This window comes from Microcebus murinus, chromosome 5 (assembly GCF_040939455.1).
Source record: "Microcebus murinus isolate Inina chromosome 5, M.murinus_Inina_mat1.0, whole genome shotgun sequence".
In the NCBI taxonomy this organism is placed as follows: Eukaryota; Metazoa; Chordata; class Mammalia; order Primates; family Cheirogaleidae; genus Microcebus; species Microcebus murinus.
Genome location: NC_134108.1, coordinates 110,293,381 through 110,314,913, shown reverse-complemented (window position 1 = coordinate 110,314,913; position 21,533 = coordinate 110,293,381). Strand labels below are relative to the sequence as shown.

At 53.4% G+C, this 21,533-nt stretch overlaps 3 protein-coding genes across 4 annotated transcripts; all 3 read left to right on the top strand.

Moving 5' to 3' along the window:
- The first annotated feature begins 54 nt into the window (after positions 1-54).
- SLC39A7 (solute carrier family 39 member 7) lies at positions 55-3,727 on the top strand. 2 transcript variants are annotated; one of them, XM_012791366.2, is made up of 8 exons: positions 55-217; positions 527-941; positions 1,031-1,199; positions 1,362-1,415; positions 1,547-1,711; positions 1,830-1,970; positions 2,169-2,365; positions 2,833-3,727. In XM_012791366.2, the coding sequence occupies exons 2-8, from the start codon at positions 531-533 to the stop codon at positions 3,103-3,105; spliced, it is 1,410 nt and encodes a 469-aa protein (XP_012646820.2). In that variant the 5' UTR covers positions 55-217; positions 527-530; the 3' UTR covers positions 3,106-3,727. The 2 variants fall into 2 exon arrangements, with proteins under 2 accessions (XP_012646820.2, XP_075859550.1); XM_076003435.1 differs by lacking the exon at positions 55-217 and having other exon boundaries at positions 224-673; positions 1,047-1,199.
- A 209-nt stretch (positions 3,728-3,936) lies between these two features.
- HSD17B8 (hydroxysteroid 17-beta dehydrogenase 8) lies at positions 3,937-6,122 on the top strand. The gene is made up of 9 exons (XM_012791377.2): positions 3,937-4,010; positions 4,171-4,388; positions 4,501-4,617; positions 4,730-4,822; positions 4,925-5,010; positions 5,124-5,208; positions 5,410-5,452; positions 5,668-5,742; positions 5,929-6,122. Exons 1-9 carry the CDS (start codon positions 3,959-3,961, stop codon positions 5,943-5,945), a joined length of 786 nt encoding a protein of 261 aa, XP_012646831.1. The 5' UTR covers positions 3,937-3,958; the 3' UTR covers positions 5,946-6,122.
- A 1,671-nt stretch (positions 6,123-7,793) lies between these two features.
- On the top strand, positions 7,794-11,684 carry RING1 (ring finger protein 1). Its single transcript, XM_012791368.2, has 7 exons — positions 7,794-7,943; positions 8,034-8,162; positions 8,928-9,088; positions 9,213-9,428; positions 10,162-10,551; positions 10,712-10,988; positions 11,276-11,684. Exons 2-7 carry the CDS (start codon positions 8,085-8,087, stop codon positions 11,375-11,377), a joined length of 1,224 nt encoding a protein of 407 aa, XP_012646822.1. The 5' UTR covers positions 7,794-7,943; positions 8,034-8,084; the 3' UTR covers positions 11,378-11,684.
- Positions 11,685-21,533: the final 9,849 nt, after the last annotated feature.

Below are 21,533 nucleotides of genomic sequence, written 5' to 3'. Positions count from 1 at the left end.
TCCTCTGGCCTGTTAGCCCGCCTCGCCCACCATCCCCTCAAATAACCTCCACGCTTGCGCACGCGCGTCAGAGAAGGGTGGCTTCGCCGCTACCGGAGTGCCACCATATTGGTAAAGGGATCAGGGCGAAGGTAGAACGGAACTTCCTGTTCTCGCGGGAGCTTAAGGTGGGACTGCCACGTCCAAGCAAACCGGGAAAGGAGAGGATCCCAAGCCGGTGAGAATTCCCTGCTTTTCCCTACTGCCCTTTCCAGGCCTTTTCCCCACCTAATGGGTCATAGAGACAAGGGCCCAGAAGTTCGTAAAGTGGTGGGTTGAAGTCTAGAGTGGTGTCCCAGGGGCCCCACATCTGGGAGGGGGTTCGGGATAAAGTGAACGAGTCTTGGGAACAATGTGGGTGGGGACATAATGGAATTGGGGAGCAGCCCATAGAGATGGACGGAGGGAGCGATTGGAGTAAAGCGGACCCTGCATAGGTATAGAGTTGAGGGTCAAGTGGAGTCACTATCTCTGTCCCTCTGGTCAGCGTGATGGCCAGAGACCTGGGGGCCCCCCACTGGGTGGCCGTGGGACTGCTGACCTGGGCAGCCTTGGGGCTGCTGGTGGCCGGACACGGGGGTCATGGCGACCCGCACGAGGACCTGCAAGAGGACTTCCATGGCCACAGCCACAGGCACTCACATGAGGATTTCCACCATGGCCACAGCCATGCCCAAGGCCATGGCCACACTCATGAGAGCATCTGGCATGGACATACCCACAGTCACGACCATGGACATTCACATGAGGATTTGCACCATGGCCATAGCCATGGCCACTCCCATGAGAGATTCTACCACGGAGAACATGGACATGACCATGAGCATAGCCATGGAGGCTACGGGGAGTCTGGGGCACCACGCATCAAGCAGGACCTGGACACTGTCACTCTCTGGGCCTATGTGAGTCCCCAGGGGCTGGGGGAGAGAGGAGCTGGTTCTGGATTGTTGGAAAACTGCACACTATTTGACCCCTGGCTCTCCCTCACCAGGCACTGGGGGCCACAGTGCTGATATCTGCAGCTCCATTCTTTGTCCTTTTCCTTATCCCTGTGGAGTCAAATTCCCCCCGGCATCGCTCTCTACTCCAGATTTTACTCAGTTTTGCTTCTGGTGGGCTCCTGGGAGATGCCTTCCTTCACCTCATCCCTCATGCTCTGGGTAAGTAATCTCTGACTTTTACCCAAATGTTAACCTATTTTATTTCTTTAAGGAAAAAGGATTCTTTCTCCTTTGTAATCCCTGACTTTCCAATACTTCCTGAAACATACTACACCTTATGTATCAGGTATTCGCTGACCTGGGTTTTTTTCTCCCTTCCAGAACCTCATTCTCACCACCCTCTAGAGCAGCCCGGACATGGACATTCCCACAGTGGTGAGAAAGAGAGAGATGGGGACAGCACTTGGGGTATTAGAGGTCTTTCTCTTCCTATTCTTCACCTCCTGCACTAGAGGAGGAGTCTGGAATCCACATCTCCCTTAATGTCTCAATGCCTCCATTCCCAGGCCAGGGCCCCATTCTGTCTGTGGGACTATGGGTTCTCAGTGGAATTGTTGCCTTTCTTGTGGTGGAGAAATTTGTGAGGCATGTGAAAGGAGGACATGGACATAGCCATGGACTTGGACACACTCATGGTCACACACGTGGAAGTCATGGACATGAAAGACAGGGTGAGCCCACGAACAACCTTCCTGCCTCAGAATCCCCTCATCCTATGGCTCTCAGGAGGCAGAGGATATGTCAGAAGATCTCTGTACCCCACTCTGACTAACTCCTTTCTTCTCTCAGAGTGTTCTTCAAAGGAGAAACAGAGCTCAGAGGAAGAAGAAAAGGAAGCAGGGGGGTTGCGGAAGAGGAGAGGAGGGAGCACAGTACCCAAAGATGGGCCAGTGAGACCTCAGAACCCTGAAGAATTAAAAACAGGTTCAGGTAAGGGCCCACGGATTGGTGAGCATTATCATGAATCACGTGGAATATGGGCCATGGGTAATGACAGACAGCTATCTGGGAAACACTGAGGGGCTGGGTGTGAAGTGGACTCTGAGGAGAGATGTGAGGATGGCCAGGACTGGGACTGGTGGTGGTGGTGGATGCCTCTGATCATTTTGTCTTCTTGTCCTATACAAGACCTGCGTGTATCCGGGTACCTGAATCTGGCTGCTGACTTGGCACACAACTTCACAGATGGTCTGGCCATTGGTGCTTCCTTTCGAGGGGGCCGGGGGCTGGGGATTCTGACTACAATGACTGTCCTCCTACATGAAGTGCCCCATGAGGTTGGGGATTTTGCCATCTTGGTCCAGTCTGGCTGCAGCAAAAAGCAGGTTGGTGATAATGTCTACCAAACATGGTTGCCTCAAACCCTTTATTTCTGCTCACTCACCGAAAACCCCAAACTGCCTCTCATTAGTTCAAACAAGTCATACTATCATTGACAACAAATGCTCTAGAAACAATGGAGAAGAAGTTCTGTTTTCTATGTCCCATAGCTTGGTATTTCTTAAACTGGTCTGTAAACCATCTGAATGGTTTATGTGGGTCTTACACACACACACACACACACACACACACACACACACACGCCTACTGCATCAGAAGGTCTATGGAAAGGACCTCTTTGATCTACAAGATTTTTCAGAAATTATTTATTCTAGACTCTCCTTTTATTTTGCTTTTCATTTTCCAATGACATACACCCTACATCTATATATCTTTACCCCACCAACCACTTCCAAACCACTAATAATCTTCAGCTGTTGGTGATTGCCTCTCTCTCTTTTCTCTCCACCAGGCAATGCGTCTACAACTACTGACAGCAGTAGGGGCACTGGCAGGCACAGCCTGTGCCCTTCTAACTGAAGGAGGGGCCATAGGCAGTGAAGTTGCAGGTGGTGCAGGTCCTGGCTGGGTCCTGCCATTCACTGCAGGTGGTTTTATCTATGTAGCAACTGTGTCTGTGTTGCCTGAGCTGTTGAGGGAAGCGTCACCATTGCAATCACTTCTGGAGGTGCTGGGGCTGCTGGGGGGGGTCGTCATGATGGTGTTGATTGCCCACCTCGAGTGAGAGGTGGGATAAACCACCTCACCCCTGTCCCAAACCTCTGTCCCTAACTCTAGGTCAGGGGTCTGTGGAAGTTGGAGGCCATGGCCAGGGACCTCTGCCAAAGGGAGGAATTGTAACTTAGGAGAATGATGACTTTGGTATTAGGGCCTTCAAGATTTGGCAGTCTTAGTGGGGCTGTAGAGGTGAGAATGAGAGGCCAGAGGGACCATAGTGTTAGGCACTGCCTGACCACATTGTTGGGTTTGGAAGGCTAAATGGGGCCATGAAGAAGGCTGGAAGGGAGAGGGGTGATGGCAGCCTACCTGGTCTCCCCTACCCTACCTGTTCTCAGAGGACCAAACTGCTACGCAAAGGGTTCTCCAAGGTCCATCTCCATGTCTCCCACCAGTTGGTAGGGGCTTCAGAGAAGACCAGAGCCCTGGACAGAGGGGGTAACAGGAGGAATCTGGGATAAACATCAATTAAACATCAATCGTGTGTCCTGATTTGGGGGGATGGGGAGAGGGTTAGTTGGTAATTTCATGGCCTGATTATTTTTTGTTTCTATTCTTTTTATATCACTGTGTTTGAATCGAGGGGGAGGGTGGTGACCAGAAATAAAGTCCTCGGATCTTCCACCCCACTTGCAGTCTTTGTCTTTTTGGGGGGTAATGGAGCCCTTGTCTTCCCCACTCCCGGAGCCCCCAAGCGGTTGTGTCTGGCACGCCCCCGCGGTGGGAGGTCGGCCTGCGCTGGTGGCGGCGGAAAGTCTAAGGCTGCCTGGGCTTCTATTGGCCCCGGCTTTGCCTTAGCCTCGCCCTCTCTCCGCTCGGATTGGCTCGGTGCGGGAGTGCCCGCCCACCCGCAGCCCACGATGGCGACTCAGCTCCCGCGCAGGCTCGGCTCGGCGCTGGCCCTGGTCACAGGTTGAGGGGGTGCTCTCCCAGGGCGGGTTGGGGTGCCGGAGTGATGTCAGGGGGTGCGGCCGCTGTAAGCCCTAGCCCCTTGTCCAAATTTTACTAACTGCTCCCCGTGGCCTCTGACCCCTGCCCACTCCCCCCCCCCGCGTGTTGTCTCCTACCTCAGGTGCGGGTAGCGGCATCGGCCGGGCGGTCAGTGTGCGCCTGGCCCGAGAGGGGGCCGCCGTGGCCGCCTGCGACCTGGACGGGGCAGCGGCACAGGAGACCGTGCGGCTGCTGGGCGGGCCGGGGAGCAAGGAGAGGGCGCCCGGGGGGAACCATGCTGCCTTCCAGGCTGACGTGTCTGAGGCCAGGACCGCCAGGCGCCTGCTGGAACAAGTGCAGGTGAACGCCAGGCAACCTTGCCCCCTTTAAAGCTATAACGTTGCCTCCACTGCTCCCGGCTCTTTGTGTTGTGTTTTGTTTTTTTTTAGTGTGTACCTTACCCCTCCTATAGGCCTGCTTTTCTCGCCCACCATCTGTCGTTGTGTCCTGTGCGGGCATCACCCGGGATGAGTTTCTGCTCCACATGTCTGAGGATGACTGGGACAAAGTCATAGCTGTCAACCTCAAGGTGGTGACCTCTGAACCTATGACTTCTGCCCATCCCCCTAGCCTGGAGAGGCAATTGGAGGAGGGCTGTCGCCCCATCTGATCTTTTCTGCCTTGTTAACCTTTCCTGCCAGGGCATCTTCCTAGTCACTCAGGCTGCAGCCCAAGCCCTTGTGTCCAGTGGTTGTCGTGGCTCCATCATCAACATCAGTAGCATCGTAGGAAAGGTCAGTCTGAGTTGGGACAAGGTCAGCCAGCCAAGTGAGCATAGAGAGGAGAGCCCCTCCTTGAGACTCCTGACTCATCCCAGATCCCTGACTCACCCACAGGTGGGGAACATGGGGCAGACAAACTATTCTGCATCCAAGGCTGGAGTGATTGGACTGACCCAGACTGCAGCCCGAGAGCTTGCACGGTTGGTCACACGCTTTGAGGGTGCTGAGGAGCTTTGCTGAGGCGTGTGTGGGTCTGAGGGAGGGGTCGGTGTTTAGTCCTCTCCAGAGTCAGCAGCCACTCTCCTTCCCACAGACATGGGATCCGCTGTAACTCTGTCCTCCCAGGGTTCATTGCAACACCCATGACACAGAAAGTGCCACAGAAAGTGCTGGACAAGGTAGGAGGCTGTGGGTGGAATGCAGAATCATTCAGAGACCCAACCTCTCTGGGCTTCACAGAGAGAATGCTAGACATAGTGCCTGGCAAACAGTAGGTATTCAATAAATGTATGAGCCATGAAGACAAAAAAGGGCCAGACTTAAGTTTTAAAAAAATCCATAAAAGAAACTTTCAGCCACACACAAGTGTTTCCTTACAGGTGACCAGAATGATCCCGATGGGACACTTGGGGGACCCTGAGGGTGAGCACTGAGTGGGGAAGAGGGCCTGGGGAAGGTGCCTAAATGAAGAGATCTCTAAGTTTGTAGTATTTTTTTTTTTTTTTTGAGAGAGAGAAAGAGAAATTGGTGGTTGGAGTGTGTATGTGGGGGAGAGGGGATGTCTTCTGTGGGAGACGATGGCTACTTTGTGTCTATGGGAGTAAGTAGGATTCTGCCCTCTTCCCCCATTCCCATAGATGTAGCAGATGTGGTCGCATTCCTGGCATCTGAAGACAGTGGATACATCACAGGGGCCTCAGTAGAAGTCACTGGTATGAGGCCAGCATGGGGACAGAGAGGGCAGAGAATTGGAACCCAGACTATGTGGGAAAGTGAGGGGAGTCTGAAGCCACTGTGGGAAGGGCAGAGGTTCCTGAGGCCAGGGACAGAAATGGGCTCCCCCCCAGCCCATTTGTCTCTTCACCCATGCATCTGTCCAAATGTTTCTGCCCTCCCAGGAGGTCTTTTCATGTAACTGCTTCAAGGACCCTGGACTCTGCTTACTCCCCCACCACTCTGCTCAGCCTCCTGCTGATGAGGACTCTAAGTTCCCAGGCTACAAAAGGGGTGGCAGTGTATGGCTCAGGAATGCTGAATATGGGAGGCAGGGGTGCTTGTGACCCTAATAAATTACAAATCCTCTTCCCTGCCACCTCAGGTTCTTCTTGTGTCCAAGCTCTCAGACCCTTCCCCACCTCCCCCTCCTTTCCCTTTCCTGAAGGATTGTTCCCTTTCACTGCCTGGTCTCCCAGGGCAACCCCCGCCGCCGGGTGTGAGAGGAAAGAGTGTGTGTCACTGTGTATGCGTGACACTCTAGGTCTTTCTGAAGGGAGGGTTTTCTGCATTGCCCCCTTCCACTGGTTCTTCAGCACCACTCCTCACCCTCCAGTAACCTGGGTCCTTATGGTCCCCAAAGGTGACTTGTTCATGGCCCCATCCTGGTGTCCAGTCTGGCCTTGAGAGGGGGTCTTGGAACAGGTGGCCCTCCCCCAACCCTCTCTTTTCTCTGAGTCACCCCTCCCCTTTCTCTCCATCTTACAATAGGAGCAGCCGGCCTGGGGTCGGATGGGGGGGATTAGGGGAGGGGGCCAGGATTAGGGGAATGAACCAGCCGATGAAAGGGGCTGGAGGAGAGCAGAAGGGAGGGGGCTGGGAGGAGGAGGAGGAAGGGGAGGGGGTCTGCGCTAATCGCTAATCGACTCTGGCTCCCACATAAGGACTGGCCACGGACTGAAGGAGAGGACAGGGAAGTAGGGGGGAACTGGGGTGGGGGGCAAAGGGACCCATTGCTGCCTTGTTCCAGAGACAAGCCACCCCCTGGCAGCTGCAGCCCAAGTCCGGGACCCCCAGCTGGGGCTGGCGGGGATAGGACACCCACCACGGTCTCCCCCACCCCATCCCCTACCCTCAATGAGGATCACTCTGCCCCTTCCTCTTCTCTTTCCTTCCCGTCCCCTTCCTTTACTCGAGAGTCCTGGAAGAGGCTTCTGCCCACTTCTCACTCCAGACATTCCGACCCTGTGTCTCCCACCTACACACGCACCCCCCACGGGGGCCCCATCTTGTGTGTGTCCCTGCTTCCGCGTGGTGTCTTCGACCCCTCGTCCCTCCCGTGCGCCTCCCTCCCGCGCCCCGGGCCGCGGCTCTTGATTGTCCAAACGCAATTCTCGAGTCTTTGGCTCCGGCCGAGAGTTGAGTCTGGACGTCCAGAGCCGCCGCCCCCAAACCTCGAGGGGGAGAGCGGGTTGGAGGGTCCAGGGAGACCCAAAGTGGAGGGCGGAGGGTGGACCAAGTCCCCAGGGTGATAAAGGGAATCCTGGGTACATCTGGACCTAGTTGCGCGCACAGGACGGAGGACTAAAGAGGCAGAGGATCTTTCGCAGCTCTTTCCCCGGCGTCCTGGGCTGGGGTTTCGGAGAAGTTGTGTGTGTTGCGGGGTGTTGGGGGTGGGTGGAGGGGTGATCCTCAGGGCCGCCGGGGGACTCCGGAGTCGGGAGATGGCCCCTTTCCCGAGCCCGCCGTCCCCTCCCGGGCCTGAGAGACCCCAGGCCCCGCCCCTGGGAGAGGCCCCGGGTGGGGGCCCCGGGTGGGGGCCCCGGGTGGGAACCGCGGCCACGGCCGTTGGCCGCGCGACGCTGCCGGGCCGGGAGCGGACGCCGCGGTCCCCACGTGGCGCAGGACTCCCGGGACGTCGGCTCCCCGCGTGGGGCGGGCGCGTCTCGCGGGTGGGGAACCCCGCGTCCAGTCCCGTGCCACCCGCGCGGCGAGTGGCGGGTGACGTCTCGGCCGGGGGGAGTGGAGTGGGGGGGCAGGCGGAAGTGACGTAGGGCCCCAGCGCCCGGGCCATGGCGGCGGCGGCGGCGGCGGCGGGAGCTGCTGTCTGAGCAGCGGCTGCGGACCGCGCGAACTCGGCCAGGAGCCCGGGCCCCGAGGCAGGCGCGGCGGCAGCGAGAGCGCGGACTGCCCGAGCCGGGTGAGGGGCGGCGCGGGCGGGGCCGGAGAGGGCGCCACCGAGGGGCGGGGTCTGCGCGAGGGCGGCCCCTGACACCCTCCCCACCCCCAGCCTTCCTCTCCTCCGCGCCGGCGGAGCCCTGGTGGGTGTCTGCCGATCACCATGACGACGCCGGCGAATGCCCAGAATGCCAGCAAAACGTGGGAACTGAGTCTGTACGAGCTGCATCGGACCCCGCAGGTGACAGGGATTCTCCTTTCCCAGCTTACCCCTTCCCCGAAACCCCTCAATCCGCAGACCCGGTCACACAGCCTTTTTCATTCTTTGCTCTATTCAGCGCTGCTCGATTCCAGACTCCCCAGTCCTACCTTTCAGTCACCTTACTCTTGCAAAGCACTTTCACATTTAACTCATTTAATCTCATTTAATCCTCAAAACAACCCTACCAGAGAGGTAGAGTAAGTATTACTATATTCATTTGAAAGATAGTAAGCAAACACAGAAATTACCTTCCTGTTCCTCAGTTCAGCGTCATAGGGCAGTGCATATAAGACTCACTTTGGGAGTTTATTAAACATAGAGCTTCATGCCCACTAACATTCTGACTCAGTAGCAGGATGGGGCCTCAAAATCTGCATTTGTAACAAGAACCGTAGGGGATTCTGATATAAGTAGTACCAGGACCACACTTTAAGAAATTCTGCTGAATAAATTTACTCCAAACCACCAATCTGTCCCCACCCCTAGGCCTCTCACTAAACCTCAGATCCCCATATTCCAAAGTTGCTCTTAGTTAATGGAGACTACTCCTTTCTGTTCTCCATTCTCTCCAAGTCAATGGCCCCCCTCATTCTCTGAATTCCCTTCCTCCTCTAGTGGCCAACATGGGTACCCAGATTCTGCCATCTCACTGTATTTCACAAAACACTTATTTCATGGACTGCTGGTTTCTAAAACTCCTTTCCCCGCAACCCACACCACCTTCCCACTCACTGGTGCCTCTAGGAAGCCATCATGGATGGCACAGAGATTGCGGTTTCCCCTCGTTCGCTGCATTCAGAACTCATGTGCCCCATCTGCCTGGACATGCTGAAGAATACAATGACCACCAAGGAGTGCCTCCACCGATTCTGCTCTGACTGCATTGTCACAGCCCTGCGGAGCGGGTAACTGCAGAGCCATGGTTGAGATGGGGTGAGGGGTATGGAGTTGGACTCTCACTGGTCCTGGTTCAGCCTAGGCTTCACTTCCCTGGATTGATTGCCCAGGACTTCCTTTCTCCTACTCCAGGAACAAGGAGTGCCCTACCTGTCGCAAGAAGTTGGTATCCAAGAGATCCCTACGGCCAGATCCCAACTTTGATGCCCTGATCTCTAAGATCTATCCCAGTCGGGAGGAATATGAAGCCCACCAGGACCGAGTGCTCATCCGCCTCAGCCGCCTGCACAACCAGCAGGCACTGAGCTCCAGCATTGAGGAGGGGCTGCGCATGCAGGCCATGCACAGGTGCAGGGGTCAGGAAAGAGGCTGAAGCAGGACTAGTGGGATGGGTCTGTGTGTCAGATTCCTAGTACTGTCTTTGCTGCCTGCTAGCTTATAAGCCTCAGCATCCTAAGAGCTGAGCACGGCCTGATAGTTAAGCCTGGAAATCATGGATGTAAATTGCAGCTTCTTAGTGAGCAACTGGCACTGCTATTCTTAAGAAAAATACAGTTTATCCTCTGACTTTCAAGAAGTTAGAACAGTAGAGTGATTTCGAGAGTAAGCTCTGGATTCATATTGCTGGGGATTAAATCACTCACTTCCTACATCAGCATCACTTAGCCTTTAATGTGTACCACATTACCAGTTGGTCTTATTAAAAATGCAAACTCTGATTCAGTAGATCTAGAGGTGGGCCTGAGGGTCTGCCTTTCACAAACTCCCAGGTGATGCTATGCTACTAGTTCTTGGACTATACTTTGACAGGAGAGGGTCTATGATCTCAAACAAGTTACTTAACCTCTCTAAGCCTCAGTTTTCTCAGCCATAAAACAAATAATTACCTGCATCATAGGATTTGTTGTGTTAGGTGAGGGCATTGGTGCAAAACACTTAGCAGAGCACTTGGCATATAGTTAATGTTTAATGAATATTAAGTATTATCATTAGGATTTCCCTGATCTCTTAATTCTCTGAAGCTTAAAGTCTAAGCCCCTTATCCTTGATGCATTCTAACCTTAACCACTTGCTTCTACAGGGCCCAGCGTGTGAGACGGCCGATGCCCGGGTCAGATCAGACCACAGCGATGAGTGGGGGGGAAGGAGAGCCCGGGGAGGGCGAGGGGGATGGAGAGGATGTGAGCTCAGACTCTGCCCCTGACTCTGCCCCAGGCCCTGCTCCCAAGCGACCCCGTGGAGGGGGTGCAGGGGGGAGCAGTGTAGGGACAGGAGGAGGTGGCACTGGTGGGGTGGGTGGGGGTGCCGGTTCTGAAGACTCTGGTGACCGGGGAGGGACCCTGGGAGGGGGAACTCTGGGCCCCCCAAGCCCTCCTGGGGCTCCCAGTCCCCCGGAGCCAGGTGGAGAAATTGAGCTCGTGTTCCGGCCCCACCCTCTGCTCGTGGAGAAGGGAGAATACTGCCAGACTAGGTGAGGAGCCCTGTCTTTCCCCAGCCCACTGAGAAACCAAAGATCATGGAGATTTCCATCAGAAGTGGGTTTTTCCCAAACCCAGCCCTTTCAAAAGCCCCTACCCCTTTCCCCATTTGAGGCTTCCCATGCTGTAAGCCCGCTCTCTTTCCAACTCCAGGTATGTGAAGACAACTGGGAATGCCACAGTAGATCACCTCTCCAAGTACTTGGCCCTGCGGATTGCCCTCGAGCGGCGGCAGCAACAAGAGGCGGGGGAGCCAGGAGGGCCTGGCGGGGCTGCCTCTGACACTGGGGGAGGACCTGATGGGGGTGGTGGGGAGGGTGGAGGTGCTGGAGGAGGTGACGGTCCTGAGGAGCCTGCTTTGCCCAGCCTGGAGGGCGTCAGTGAAAAGCAGTACACCATCTACATCGCACCCGGAGGCGGAGCGTTCACGGTGAGAGCCTGTGAGGGCAGGGGTATGAGGGAAGGACGGAGGGTAGGCTGGGCCACACTGAACCAGGAGCCTGACCACGGAACTCACCAGCCCTCTTCTCTCCCTCTGTACCCTCCATGCCCTTCTCCCATCTCCGTGTGCTCCTGCTTCGCCCTGTCCCTTGTGTTTTCCTTTTTCCTTCCCTCCTCCCTCCGTCACCTTTTGCCTCTCATTCATTCATTTCCTTTTCCATCTTCTCCAACTTTCTTCTGTCTTCTCCTTGCCTCTCCCTTCTACCCCCTACCTAGACGCTGAATGGCTCGCTGACCCTGGAGCTGGTGAATGAGAAGTTCTGGAAGGTGTCACGGCCACTGGAGCTCTGCTACGCCCCCACCAAGGATCCAAAGTGACCCCAGAAGGGACAGCCAGAGGATGGGGACCATGGGATGTCCCTGTGTCCTGGCGCATCACCCCAGCTTTTTTGTCCCCCACTGCGCCCCAGTCAGCCAGCAAGAGGCACAAATGAGGACAAGTGGCTTTTATACAAAGTGTCTATATCAGATTCTTCTATATTGTACAGAGCGAGGCATACGCCCCCGTCTGCTGCCTTTTCTATTGCCCCCAGCCACCCGTCTATACAAGGTGTGGGGAGGCGAAGAGCCCTCCCCTTCACTCCCTCCCACCAACAACAAATGTGGTTTTTTTTCCTCTTTGAAACCTGCAGTGCTGTGTCTCTGTTTATCAGGGGTGTACAAGAAAAAAGGAAAAAAGGTTGAGAAGGGAGGCCTAGAAATCACGTAGGATTAGCCTTGGAAATGGGGAGAACATGTCCGAGGTTATTCACCATGTTCTTTTCGGAACCTCCCACCTGGCAAATACGGATGAGAACAGAAAGATCCGTGAAGCTGGGGGGAGAAAGGATGAAGATCGGAGAGGTGTGAAGTCAGATCTCAAACTTGCTCCTAAAACCGGAATTGCCCAGACTTAAATCCGTGGTCCCAATGCAAAGGGAAAGCCGGAAAGTGGCTCAGAGAGAAAGGCATGTTTGTAGACACGGACAGGCCCGTGATGCTCCGGAGGGAAGTCACCCCTCACCGCTGCGAGGAGCCGGTTTCTATAGCTGCGTAAAAGAAAGCAAGCGGGGGCGGGGGCGGGAAGGGAGAGCTCCGGCTCACGTCCCTGCAGCCCCTCGCGCCGCCTCTCCTGGAAGGACGGGCCGGGCTGCCACTGCGGTCCGCAGGGCTGCGCGGCTGTGCCGGCCGGCGGCGCGGAGCCGAGGGAGGGCCGCCCCTCGGCTTGGAGTTCCGCGGGCCGGCCGGGGCACGACTGCGCTCCCGTCCGGGCCGCGCAGGGGCCAGGGGGAGACACACTGCTCCTCCAGATGAGACTGACGCTGCAAGCCTCACTTCCTGTTTCCGCTGCCCTTGGAGCCCTCACCCCACGCGCCCCAAATGCCTCCCCCTCGCTCGGTTCTCTCTGGCCGAGGAGCCAGCCGAGCAGGTGAAGCCCTCGTGGCCCTCCTCGCTCCGCAGACTGGGCGGCCGCCCGCCGGCCCGAGGGCACCCTACGCCACCCTTGGGGGTTCTTGTGTGTTCCCCTCGTCCCTGGGACCCTCAATACTGCAGATGCCGATAGGCATTCTCCACCCCCCGCAAGTACTGCAGACCTGGTGACCTGGCTGGTCACCCCCGGAGCCCCCTGGCCTGCAGAAGTAAACACCCACTTCTACCCTTGTAGGGGCTCTTTCTGCACCCGCCTCCCCGGCACCGGAGACCCTGACTCCCCTCCTCTGGGAAGCCAAGTGGCAGGGCTGTGACGGCCCTGGGAGGCTGGGGCAGGAGGCGGGTGGGCGTTGCCCCTGGAACTTCAAAGGAGACAAGCAGGTGCGGAGGAGTGGGGGCGACGCCAAGCGGAAGCTAGAATTAAGTATGGAATTAACCGGCCTCTCTTCTGGTTCCAGGGCCTGAAGCATCTCCCCTCACTCTCCTTCTCCCAGCCCTGCGCGACCTGGCAGCCTCTTCTGCCTCTTGCTTCACTTTGGAACAGCCTGCCGCCTCCCTGGTCGCTCTGTCTGCGCTCTCGGCTCCGCGTGGCCACGGTCGCCCGGCCCTCCCCTTCTCCGCGCTCGCGCACTGCCCCGCCCGCCGCCCGCCTGCTCTCCCGCCCACCCTCCGCAACCGCGAACTCCCGCGCAGGGCACTTTGTGTAGGTCACGCCCTGTGGGAGACATACAAGAACCCGTTGCCCTGGGTAAGTCCTCTCTACCTAGCCACCAAGAAAAGATAACTACTCCTGCCTGCAAAATGGAGAGAATGCCAGGTTGCTATGAGGATTTAACGAGATACTACCAGTGAAGCAACATGCCTGACAGGGCAATGGTTCCCCCAGTGTGGATGGGGACTAGCAGCATGATCTCCTGGGAACTTGTTAGAAATGCACATTGCTGCCCCCCATCTGCTGTATGAAAACTGGGGAAGGGGCAGCAGTTGTGTTTCCACAAGCCTCCGTGTGATTCTCCTGTGCACTGAGGCTGAGAGCACTGCTGCAAGCAGCTCAGTGACACCTCATCTCCTTTCCTTACGGCCTGAATGAAAGGTGGCCCAAGCAGGAGGGTGGCTGTGGGCCGGTGGGGTGGTTAAGAGGTGGGACTGAGCTGGAGAAGGAAAGAGAGGAGCCTTGGGGGGCAGTTAGGGGAGATGTAGGAGGAGCCTCTCTCCCCCTTACCCTACCCACCACTCACCCACCCACCCCTGCCACTTTACCCCAAACCAGAGCAGATCATGAGTCTGAATGCAGTAGCCGAGCTCTGGAGCCCTTTCCCTGCCCCAGATGTGGGAAGTGCTTCAGCTAAGGGGCCCACCTGACCCTGTACCTACACTTCCACACAGACCCTACTCCTTCAGTGAGTGTGGCCACCGCTATCAGCGCATGCCTGGCCCAGCACTGCTGAGCCCCGGCACTGCAGCCCGTGCGCCAAGGGCTTCTCCCAGAGCTCTAGGCAGCTGCAGCATGCCCCGTACACACGGGCCATCCATCGGCCGCCCCGTGTCTGCGCCGCCTGTGGGTGGGGGCTGGGGTGCCACCCTAGCCTCCATGGGGGAGATGCCCTGCCTGTCAGTGAGACTTGCTGTGGCTTCAGCCAGCACTCCTGGTTCACGGTCCACCAGTGGGTCCACCACTTGGTTCCCCTGCTAGTCCACAGCTGCTAGGACTCTGGTCTGCTCTTCCCCCAGGCTCTGGCAGTGGCCCACCTCTGTGTAGCCCAGCACACAGCGAGAAGCCTTTCCCCTGCCCCAGCGTGCCGAGGGCACTGGCTGCCACTCCAGCCTGCAGCACCAGCGTTAGGACTACCGTGGGGACTGGCCCCACCACTGCAAGGGCTTCGGGGAGAGCGCAGGGCTGGTGCAGCGCCAGCAAGTCCATAGGGTGAGACCGCAGGCAGCTTTATGACTCCAACCTGGTGCGGCAACAGCAGGGCCACACCACGGACAGGCCCTGCTGCTCTGGCCTCCGTGGCTGTGACTTCACTCACATTACCCATCTGCCATGACACCAGGCCTCTTGGAGTGGGGAGAGTGGAGTTAGAGCCCCTGTGGCAGCACCCCTACAACCCTGAAGCACTGGAGGAGGGCAGAAGGGCAGCCCTGGTGACAGACTCCTCCACCTCCCACCCCACCCCCAGCCAGAGGGACTTTCAGGGCAACCACATGGGGTGGCCAGAGTGTCTCACCCGGACCTACTTAAAGCTGGAATGGCCAGGTCCATCTCACTCTAGGCCAAAGTGCTGATCTCTGAGGGAGCTCCCAGCCCTGGAAAAGACTTTTCTTAGAAAAGAATCTGTGTGTGTGTGTTGTTGTTGTTTGTTTAAATAAATAAAAGGTCCCTGCGCACTTTCCCCTCTCCTGTCCTCTATCTGAGAAATTTAACCAGGCTGTCTCAGACCTGCTGTTGTCATGGATGGATCAGATTCTCTGGGGTTGTCTTAAAGGAGTCATTTTAAAGAGAGAACTTAATCTCCAGAGATCTCTGTGACAAACCCCACCAGCAAATCGTAGTCCCCTCACCAATCCCACCCAGCCCATCACTCTCCCACAGACGCTGGTGGGTCCTTCTTTCTTCCGGTGCTAAAGCCACACCCAACACCCCTATCTGATGATGCCACCTCCCTTGCCCACTCCTGGCCTCACCAGGCCTGCTCTCGGGACCCCAGTACTTTCTAAAACCCTTCTTGCACTTAGCTCTAAGAACAAAGCCCAGCTGCAGCCTGCTCTTCCCAGCTGCGCGGACGGGCTCTCATTGAAGGATGAAACAGGCGGAAGCGTGGGGCCAAGGGAAAGCGAGGGAAGGGGAGGAGGTGGGAACCAGAGGAAGGAGCCAGGGGAGTTTGGAGGAGAGAGTGGGGAAAGGAGAACAGGGCTGTGTGCGGCAAGACGCTCAAGGCAGACCTCAGGACAACTTAGAAACACTTTTAGGTGCAGACATCCCTGACGGGACCACCCATTTCTTCAATTTACAACTTTCCCTGGTGCTGCCAAGGTACTGAGTTGCCACCACAAGCAGTGTATGTCCTGTCATGTGCACTTCTTTTGCAAAATGGTTTGCTTAATGTCCTCGTCACGTGCTAGGAAACTGATTTTGAACAGGGTCAACCAGGAATCCCTCCAGATTGGCATTCTTCATCCCAGCCTGGCAACTGGAGAGGGAGCTGTCATCGTTCACCCTTGTGGAAGGTTCCTCTGGGGCAGTTATTCCTTTGGGCAACACTTTGCATCGAGCGTATTGTCACTGTTCATGATACAGCGTGATGAGACCTTATTCTTGTATTAACTTGCCCCAAGGTATACTCTTTGGAAATTGACATTTCTCCCTGTGATGTATCGTGCAGGTCCGTTATTGACACATGCAAGAAGGAATTAAACATCTTTACAGGTGAAAGGATCACCAGAGAGACCGCAAATCATTTTCACCCTTTCAGGAAATGTGTACTGAGTTTGCCACGTGGCAGGGGCTATTCTGGGACCTGGATGTTGCAGTCATACAATGTGACCCCTGCCTTCAGGGGACTTGACCTAGGGGCGAGCATCTCAGTGTGAGCATTTCAATATTGAATCCAGCATCTAGTCCTAACGATTTTATCTGCTATAACATAGCTGAAGTCTGTCGACTCCTTTGCATCTAGACCACTGGCTAGCTTCTGAGTCACTGCAGTGGCTGAAGAGGCTGGGAATGGCTTTCCCTAAAATATGCACACCTGAGTGAGAGGGATCTTTTATTTTTATTATTTATTTTATTTTATTTTATTTTATTTTATTTTATTTTTGAGACAGAGTCTTGCTTTGTTGCCCAGGCTAGGGTGAGTGCCGTGGTGTTAGCCTAGCTCATAGCAACCTCAAACTCCTGGCTCAAGCAATCCTCCCGCCTCAGCCTCCCGAGTAGCTGGGACTACAGGCATTCGCCACCATGCCCGGCTAATTTTTTTTTTTTTGTATATATATTAGTTGGCCAATTAATTTCTTTCTATTTTATAGTAGAGACGGGGTCTCGCTCTTGCTCAGGCTGGTTTCGAACTCCTGACCTCGAGCAATCCACCCGCCTCGGCCTCCCAGAGAGCTAGGATTACAGGCGTGAGCCACCGCGCCCGGCCTATTATTTATTTATTTATTTTATTTTTGGAGACAGAGTCTCGCTCTGTTGCCCATGCTAGAGTGCCGTGGCGTCAGCCTAGCTCACAGCAACCTCTAATTCCTGGGCTGAAGCGATCCTCCTGCCTCAGCCTCCCAGGTAGCTGGGACTACAGGCATGCGCCACCATGCCCGGCTAATTTTTTCTGTATATTTTTAGTTGTCCAGATAATTTCTTTCTATTTTTAGTAGAGACGGGTCTCGCTCTTACTCAGGTTGGTCTCAAACTCCTGAGCTCAAATGATCCACCCGCCTCAGCCTCCCAGAGTGCTGGGATTACAGGCGTGAGCCTAGGCTGAGAGGGATCTTTTAAAAATGTAAACCTGATTGTTTCAATCACCCTACTTAAAACCATTCAATAGTTTTCCATTGATCTTGGGTTAAAGACCCCAGTGCTTAACGTGGCCCAAGGCTCTTCTGACGGTGGCTCCATCTCTCCAGCTCGTCTCCCACCACACTCTCTCCCCTCACTCCACGAGCTCCACTTCCTGTCCATGTTGTGCTTCCTCCTGCGAAGAGCCTTTGGGTAGGCTGGACCCTTTGCCCAAAAGGCTCCTTCTGTTTCTTCCTGGTGAGCGCCTCCCCATGTTTCAGGTCTCAGCTTCTCAGCATCCGCAGGGAAGTTCCCTGACCTCTTTTCAAGGTCAAATTCCCCTTTATGAGCTCTCACACTAAGGTATACTTTTCCTTGGAGGCACTTGGCACAGTTGAAGTTGTACATTTGTTGGTTATTTGATTGATGTCTGTCGCCCCATGGAATGTAAGACCCTGAGGGCAGGGACCACTGCAGATGCTCACTTTTGCCATACCCTGGACCTAACACTGGACACCCCGTAAATATTGGTTCAATGGAAGCATTCATGCCAGGACCTGGGACAGGGGCCAGATATTCCAGGATTTCAGAGGGGATGAATGGAGGCCATGATTCTCCCTCCGGCGGCTGCAGCCCATGAGTGTCGCATGCCATTACCTGTTACTTCCTCCCTATTTCCCAGCATCATCCAGCGCCCTGGCTCAGCCTTCATCCTGGCCCTGTCTCTCGCCGAGGAGAGTCTCTCCGTCTTCAACCTGGTAGTGCCCCTCCTAGTTTGCCTCATCGGCTTCGGAAGACAGCATAGAACAACATGGCAAGAGCACAGGGCTCGGAACAGGAAAATCTGGATTCAATAATCAGGTTTCTCTGGGAGGCTGAGGCGGGCGGATCGCTTGAGATCAGGAGTTCGAAACCAGCCTAAGAGCGAGACCCCGTCTCTGCTATAAAATAGAAAGAAATTAATTGGCCAACTAATATATAGAGAAAAAATTAGCCGGGCATGGTGGCGCATGCCTGTAGTCCCAGCTACTTGGGAGGCTGAGGCAGGAGGATTGCTTGAGCCCAGGAGATTGAGGTTGCTGTGAGCTAGGCTGACGCCACGGCACTCACTTTGTTGCTGTAGCCTGGGCAACAAAGCGAGACTCTGGCTCAAAAAAAAAAAAAATCAGGTTAAAAGTATGAATGGAGTGATTCTGACAGGCTATAAAACCACTCTGAACTCCAGCTTTCTTGTCGATAAAACAGGAACAACTTCAGAACCAAGTAAGATGGAGGAATTATCAAATCTAAAAGCAGTCCTCCCCACCTGGAAATACTGGATAAAATATGAAAAAAAATTGAACATATGATTGAGTTTTCAAAAGGAAAGTGAAATCCCAGGTGTTAGAAACAGACGAAACTAGAGGCCAGAGGCTGGGTGGACTGTGGGTCTGGGTGGACACTGGTTCTGGTGACGAAGGGTTTGGGTTTACTGCCAGCAGGGACGGGAGAGGAGGCGCAGAGTTGGGGGATGAGATGAGAGACAGCCAATAGAGAGACTCTATTTCTTTCTGAGTCTTTCTGACTCTTTCTGACTCAGAAAGAAATAGAAAAATTGAACAGGATATATAAATTCTAAAAGGATTGGCTGGGCGTGGTGGTTCATGCCTGTAACCCTAGCATTCTGGGAGGCCAAGGCAGGCGGATCACTCAAGATCAAGAGTTCGAAACCAGCCTGAGCAAGATTGAGACCCCGTCTCTACTAAAAATAGCAAGAAACTAATTGACCAACTAAAAATATGTATACAAAAAATTAGCCGGGCATGGTGGCACATGCCTGTAGTCCCAGCTACTCAGGAGGCTGAGGTAGAAGGATCGCCTGAGCCCAGGAGTTTGAGGTTGTTGTGAGCTAGGCTGACACCAACGGCACTCTAGCCCAGGCAGCAGAGTGAGACTCTGACTCAAAAAAATAAAAATAAAAAATAAAAAGATTGAATGACAAGTTAAAAATATACACACATACTATACCCACATGGTCTTACAGATGTATTGGTACTTTGCCAATGGTTAGTGGAACTGTTTATGTATTTTTATAAACTATTCCAGACAATGGAAAAAGAGTACCAGTCATAAGACTAAAAATCATAACTAACATATTAGGAAACAATCCAGTGAAGTTCATGAATGTGTATATACATGTGTATATGTTTGGTGAATGACCAAGCAGGGTTTATTCCAGGAATGCAAGAATAGTTTACTTTTAAAACCATTTTTTTGTTTGTTTTCTTTTAGAGACAGGGTCTCACTCCATTGCCTGGGATAGAGTGGGCAATGGGGGGTCATCATAGCTCACAGCAACCTTAAACTCCTTAACCTCCTGAGCTTAACAACCTTAAACTCCTGAGCTCAAGCAATCTGCCTATCTCAGGCTCCCGAGTAGCTGGGACTACAGGCGTGAGTTACCAGGCCTAGCTAATTTTTTAATTCTTTTGTAGAGATGGGATCTTGCTATGTTGCCCAGGCTGGTCTCAAACTCCCAGACTCAAGTGATCCTCCCACATCAGCCTCTCAAAGTGTTAGGATTATAGATGTGAGCCGCCACACCCAGCTAAAAATCTATTAATGGGGAGCATAGATTCAAGGCAACTTGAATCGATGCTCCCTGGAAGTAAAAAAGTAGTTTAGGCCAGGGAGTGATGGCTCATGACTGTAATCCCAGCACTTTAGGAGGCCAAGGCAGAAGGATTGCTTGAGGTCCAGAGTTTGAGATCAGCTTGGGCAACATAGCCAGACCCTATCTCTACAAAAAATAGAACAATTTGACGGGCACAGTGGCAAAATATATGATTGTCTCAGTAGGCATGGAAAACCCACTGGACAAGTTTAACACTACTTCATAATTTTAAAAATCTAGAGTCAGTTATGGTGGCATGGCATGGGTGGGCACCTGTAGTTGCATCTACTCAGGAAGCTGAGGAAGGAGGATTGCTTGAGCCTAGGAGTTTGAAGCTGTAGTGATCTATCATTGCTCCTGTGAATAGTCTCTGCACTCCAGCCTGGGCAGCATAGTGAGATCCTGTCTATTAAAAAATAATAATATCTAGCTGACTAGGAATAAAAAATAACTTCCAAAGTCAAGACAGGGATACAAGCTTTGCTGTTGCTAATCACTTTGTGCTGAGGGGTCTAAACTAGCACAGTAAGAAAAAGAATAATAAAGTCATCACTTGGCCAGGTGCGGTGGCTCACACCTGTAACCCTAGCACTCTGGGAGGCCAAGGCAGGAGGAGCATTTGAGCTCGGGAGTTCAAGACCAGCCTGAGCAAGAGCAAAACTCTATCTCTACAAAAAATAGAAAGAAATTATCCAGACATCTGAAAATATTTAGAAAAAATTAGCCGGGCATGGTGGCCCATGCCTGTAGCTACCCGGGAGGCTGAGGCAGAAGGATCGCTTGAGCCCAGGAGTTTGAGGTTGCTATGACCTACCATGTTTCCCTGAAGATAAAACCTACCCATAAAATAAGCCCTAGCAGGATTTCTAAGCATTTGTGCAATATAAGCCCTAACCCAAAAATAAGACCTACTGATGGGCGTGGCTACGCAGCGCACCTGCACAACCCATGCATTTCGTTGTGATGCTGTAAAGAAGACGAGCAGCCCTTCTCATCTGCCCCGTCGTGACAGTTACTATCCCAGAGGTGACCAGAAAGCTGTGGGCAGCCCCACCAACAAGGTCGTCGGCTCCTCATGTCAGGTCCCGGCCATCCTGTGCGTGCTGCAAGCTGAGGCTTTGAGGGGAAAATAACACATCCCCTGAAAATAAGCCCTAGGGTGTCTTCTTGAGGAAAAATACATATAAGACCCTGCCTTATTTTCGAGGAAACACAGTAGGCTGACGCCACTGCACTCTAACCAGGCAACAGAGTGAGACTCTGTCTCAAAAAATAAATAAATTAATTAAATTAAATACACAAAACAGTGGCATTTGTTGTTTAGGAAAATAAACATGTTTATTAAAAGTACAAAATATGTGTAGGAATATTTCCCAACAACTTCAGAACAATGATTATTATCACAAAGAAGGACAGAAATGGTATGGGCTTTAGCCAAATCTGTAATGCTTTTTTTTCTTTCAATTTTTAAAGAAAAAGAGATACAAAGCAAAAGATGTGATGCAAAGGTGGGTATTTGTTCAACTGGGTTATTGTGATGATTAAATGAGCTAATAAATGTGACAGTGCTAAGTGAAAGTTCGTTGCCAATCTCTCTTTTTTTTTGTATACTTTATGTGTTTTTTTCCTTTTTAAAAAATTGCATCATATTATGGGGGTACAAATATTGTTATGTATACTTTATTTTTTAATTTCAAAATATTAAAGGGGTACAGATGTTTTTTATATATGGCTTGAGTCAGGGCTATAAATGTGCCCATCACCCAAATAGTGTTCACTGTACCCGTTAGGTGGGTTTTTGACCCTCCTTCCCCTTGCCAATCTCTTTAGAAGAGTACAATGATGGTGGCTGTGTAGACGGAGAGATCTGAGTTCCCTGATCATTTATACCTGATAATCTTAATCACTATATGCTTCAA